General features: G+C 27.5%; 1 protein-coding gene across 2 annotated transcripts; it reads right to left on the bottom strand.

The window, feature by feature from the left end:
* Positions 1-498: 498 nt before the first annotated feature.
* LOC105570328 lies at positions 499-3,599 on the bottom strand. Of its 2 annotated transcripts, XM_012027445.1 has the most exons (6): positions 2,986-3,599; positions 2,322-2,489; positions 1,595-1,930; positions 1,016-1,217; positions 793-948; positions 499-623 (listed from the first exon to the last, which is right to left on the bottom strand). In XM_012027445.1, exons 2-6 carry the CDS (start codon positions 2,474-2,476, stop codon positions 573-575), a joined length of 900 nt encoding a protein of 299 aa, XP_011882835.1. In that variant the 5' UTR covers positions 2,477-2,489; positions 2,986-3,599; the 3' UTR covers positions 499-572. The 2 variants fall into 2 exon arrangements, with proteins under 2 accessions (XP_011882835.1, XP_011882834.1); XM_012027444.1 differs by lacking the exon at positions 2,986-3,599 and having other exon boundaries at positions 2,322-2,833.
* Between the last annotated feature and the right edge of the window lie 59 nt (positions 3,600-3,658).

The following is a 3,658-nucleotide window of genomic DNA, read 5'->3' as shown; positions in this document are numbered from 1 at the left end:
TTACAGTCGGACATTCCTCGTGCCAGTTGACAAGTTACATTGCTACGACCATGCTGAACAAATTGATCCAGTTCACAGCACTTCCAACAAACTAATAACTCATTTGGGTACATGATAATTATTCCAAACTGCGTTTTTACTATGCTGTACACGACTTACGTTTAATGTTAACCGTCATAAACTTTATATAATATTACTGTACTGAAGATGGTCTAGAATACGACCGAAACGTCTAATCTTTATGTTATTATAACAATAAATTATTTTTAAATATTGACACGTACATCTCGTCACGGCTCAGAGCCCTTTCTCTCGATTCTGATTTGTATCATACGAGCCTTTGTCACACATTAAATTTTAGAATTTACATTTTTTTAATAATATGTACAAAAATACTTTCAAATTTTTAAAGAAAATGTCATATACATATATCTATTTATTACAACTGTTGCTAATATACATAAACAAAATATACATTAAAATTATTATTGACTATAATCATCTCATTATATCCATCCTTTATAGTTGTATGCATCTAGTCAGAAACCCATTTTACTTTCCATCTATTTCTACTACTTCACTTGCGTCAATAAATTGTAAATGGAATATGATGTTTTAAGAAACTGAAATGAAAAAAAAGCACATGAGATTATTGCTGTGTCTTATATAAATGAGATTTATTTACTGATATAATTTTGATCAGTTCAATATAATTGTACGCGTCAATAGAATTTTCGATAATTTGATTATGTAAAATTGATATTCATATATGAAGAATATTTTTATACTAACCATTACGAAAGAATCCAAATTCATGGTTAATATATATACAGTAGTAACTTCAATAGGTATCATTGCACGTTTCATAATCATCAATAAACTCTTCTTGACACTATTGCCCAACATTGGCCACTCCATTTGAAAAATGGTATCTGTCACTTGGAGACTCTGCAGAATGATATATAACATATCATATTTATCTTGTGTATTCCTCATATTTTATTTTATCGTATACCTTCAATTTCACTTTGTTTCCGAACCAGCAATAAATAAATATCTCTGTTAACATGCAGCTTGTGAACATAATTAACGCAATATGATCTGTATTCAAAGTTGACTTAGCCACTTGATACAAATTGGAGCACGTTATCATCATACTTGCCAAAAACTGAAATCCAATTATTTTTGTAAATTTTATATTTACTATCTGTGCAAACCTGCAATTAAAATTTTACCTATAAGAAGCCATAAAACTTCCATATACATCAACCATAGAGTTTATTAATAAGAAGTTAATTTTCTTATTACGATTGTAATGCACTAACAATTATGAAAAAAAATTATGACACAAATAAGAACTGATTAATAGATCAAATAATGCTTTAATAAAGTAGCAAATATACACATCAGTAAATTTTACAGATTTTAATACGTTTAATTGTTTTGACATAACATAAAATACTTTATTTTTATCTTTTTATAATACAAAAGATTAAGAACATGAAAAATATATGACTTTAATAGTATAGCTTTGCCAAATAAAACACATATAATAATGTTGAATTATATAATTTTTTGACATAAAAATGCTAACTCAAAAATTCGATTATGATGGCGTACGCAGTAGCCCACAGTAAGATGATTGCTCAAAAGTTTTTTCAAGCGATATTCCAAGATGTCAATTTGACAACATATGTGCATTAATAGCGCGCACATGAGACTATCTATTGCGACATTTGTAATAACGCAATGATATCCGCCTAACATTTGTTGAATGTATGTGAAACAATATATCACATTAGATGAATAATCGTATGGTATCCATTCTCTATATTTTAGCCTTTTATATCTAAAGTGAGTGAATAACGAGGCTAATACAGCAAATGCATATGATCCCACAATTAAGATTGTGTAGCACAATGTATTGTTCCTAGAAAATCATTAAAGAGCTCGTTATGTTCATATTATTTGTAATGTAAGCTATAAAATATATAAGAAAATTTTGTTTATTTTTGTAACAGACAATATGTTGTAATTTGGTAATAACTACAAATTAAATTTTATTTTATTATAGATTAAAAACAACTTTATTAAATTAAAAATTTTTATTTATAGGTTTTAGAATAACTATTACTTACACATATTAATTTTTACTTACTAATAAAAATACCTTTTGTAATAAAATTAGATCTATATATTTTTGAAAATATATTTATATATGTATCATGGAAAATATTATATAATAAATGAAATAATTATTTCGCAAAGAGTAATAATATTAATAAAGGATCAAAAACTATTTAATTAAAAGACATATTTACCGTATTATGTTATCATATTGTTGACGAATTTTTATCTCATCCGAGTCTAATGGTTTGAACGGCTCTTCGGTAAGATAGTTAATTAACGCTACAATATTCTCGTAATTTAACCACATGATAAACGTTTTATAGCATGCAACAGACGTGGTCAACATCAGATTCAGAGTGCTTGTGAAGTCATCAGTATTATCGACGTTAATAATAATGTCCATAAATTGCAAGAATGAGAACATATATAAAATGCCGATCACATATAGACTGTAGATATTATAAAGTGTCCGTTTAAATAAGGATGTCCATGATTGCGGTCGATAACATCCGGCAATCATAACGATTGTGTATGTCAATTTTAGAATATGCATTGTAACAGATCTAATGTAATGAAAAAAGAAAAAGAATGAAAAAGAAAAAAGGAACAAATAAGATATGTAAACAGAATTTAAGAACACAAGAATTTAAGATCACACCGATTTTGTTAACTACATGATTTTAGAACATTTGTACAGATTATTAAATTAACAAGCTAAACGGAACAGATCTCGAATAAAAATGTACAAAAGCAAAAACAGAATTTGTAATAGTCTTACTGGCCTGGCTATACGAAGGTTTCTAGTCCATTCTTTAATTTCGTTAATTGATTTTGAAGCTTATTGATTGCGCTTACACATTAAAACGTCGCAGACGCTTAGAACTCTCGTGTATAACACTGCTTTTAAATTTTAATTGCTACTTTTTATGTAATCGAGTTATATCTAATCGGTTTTTAATTTTGTGAGTTTTATGAAAAATTGTTGGTCAATATTTATTGCTCTTGAAATAACTTTAACTTGATGGAATCTCTATTGTACTAGGTAAGATTAAATAACATTAGGTACAGGAGGGTGCACTGTCTATAGACTGTTACTATCACTGTCAGAATGTCTATAGATTTATGACGCTACTTTCAATAGTAACATTATTTTTCACCGTCGATATTTCCTACTTACTTTTGCATATTTAATATCCGTATCTTTGTAATACCAAACTTGCAACAATTTTCTTCAATATAATATTTCCGCAAAATAATTGCTTGAACTGTTTCTACATGCAATTTTTATTATACAAGACGTGTAGTATCTTCATTGCTGTATTGATATAGAGAACAAAATTCTCTAATACAATAGAAAGAAAACATTTTTTTTAAATTTCATCAATTAAGTATGAAATACAAAGCTCTCCAATATCTTGATATTTCTCATTGGTGTGTAAGATATTTCAATATATTATCTTCTATCGTTAGAAGAGAATTGTCGTTATATTTTAGTATTGATTCGTACACGCAACATAATCAGACAAAG

This window comes from Vollenhovia emeryi, unplaced genomic scaffold (genome assembly GCF_000949405.1).
Source record: "Vollenhovia emeryi isolate VEMERY1.0 unplaced genomic scaffold, V.emery_V1.0 DF939121.1, whole genome shotgun sequence".
Taxonomy (NCBI): domain Eukaryota; kingdom Metazoa; phylum Arthropoda; class Insecta; order Hymenoptera; family Formicidae; genus Vollenhovia; species Vollenhovia emeryi.
Note: the sequence above shows the minus strand (reverse complement) of the source record. Positions and strands in the feature narration are given on the sequence as shown.

Excerpts from the sequence above, each read along its gene's own strand:
- LOC105570328 (XM_012027444.1), bottom strand. The coding sequence starts at position 2,683 with ATGCATATTCTAAAATTGACATACACAATCGTTATGATTGCCGGATGT. Across the intron at positions 1,218-1,594 it reads CATCATAATCGAATTTTTGA|GTTTGCACAGATAGTAAATA; the intron begins GTTAGCATTTTT and ends TTTTAATTGCAG. Across the intron at positions 624-792 it reads ATTTGGATTCTTTCGTAATG|TTTCTTAAAACATCATATTC; the intron begins GTTAGTATAAAA and ends TTTTCATTTCAG.